The following is a 206-nucleotide window of genomic DNA, read 5'->3' on the forward strand; positions in this document are numbered from 1 at the left end:
AAGACTGAAGAATGTAAAGTACATGTTACTGATTGACTTATTAATTTTTTCCTCAGATATTGTATCGAAGTTGTGTAATTGGGTCAATATTGGATTAGACTTTGACATTGCTCTGAGTCAGCAGCAACCAGTTTATAAGGTATGATGGAAAATATTACTCTTCTCTTGAAATGACTATCAATCTTTCCATAAAATAATGGAAGTTG

General features: G+C 31.6%; 1 protein-coding gene across 1 annotated transcript in view; it reads left to right on the plus strand.

Annotated features, from left to right (window-relative positions):
• Window positions 1-206, plus strand: part of LOC119593994 (protein virilizer homolog) — a gene marked incomplete at its 3' end in the record, with an annotated part of 18,344 nt that overhangs the window by 6,721 nt on the left and 11,417 nt on the right. Inside the window, 1 exon segment of the mRNA XM_037943018.1 lies at window positions 57-139. Coding sequence (XP_037798946.1) covers window positions 57-139 — 83 coding nt within the window.

Source organism: Penaeus monodon, chromosome 33, assembly GCF_015228065.2.
Source record: "Penaeus monodon isolate SGIC_2016 chromosome 33, NSTDA_Pmon_1, whole genome shotgun sequence".
NCBI classification, from domain to species: Eukaryota; Metazoa; Arthropoda; class Malacostraca; order Decapoda; family Penaeidae; genus Penaeus; species Penaeus monodon.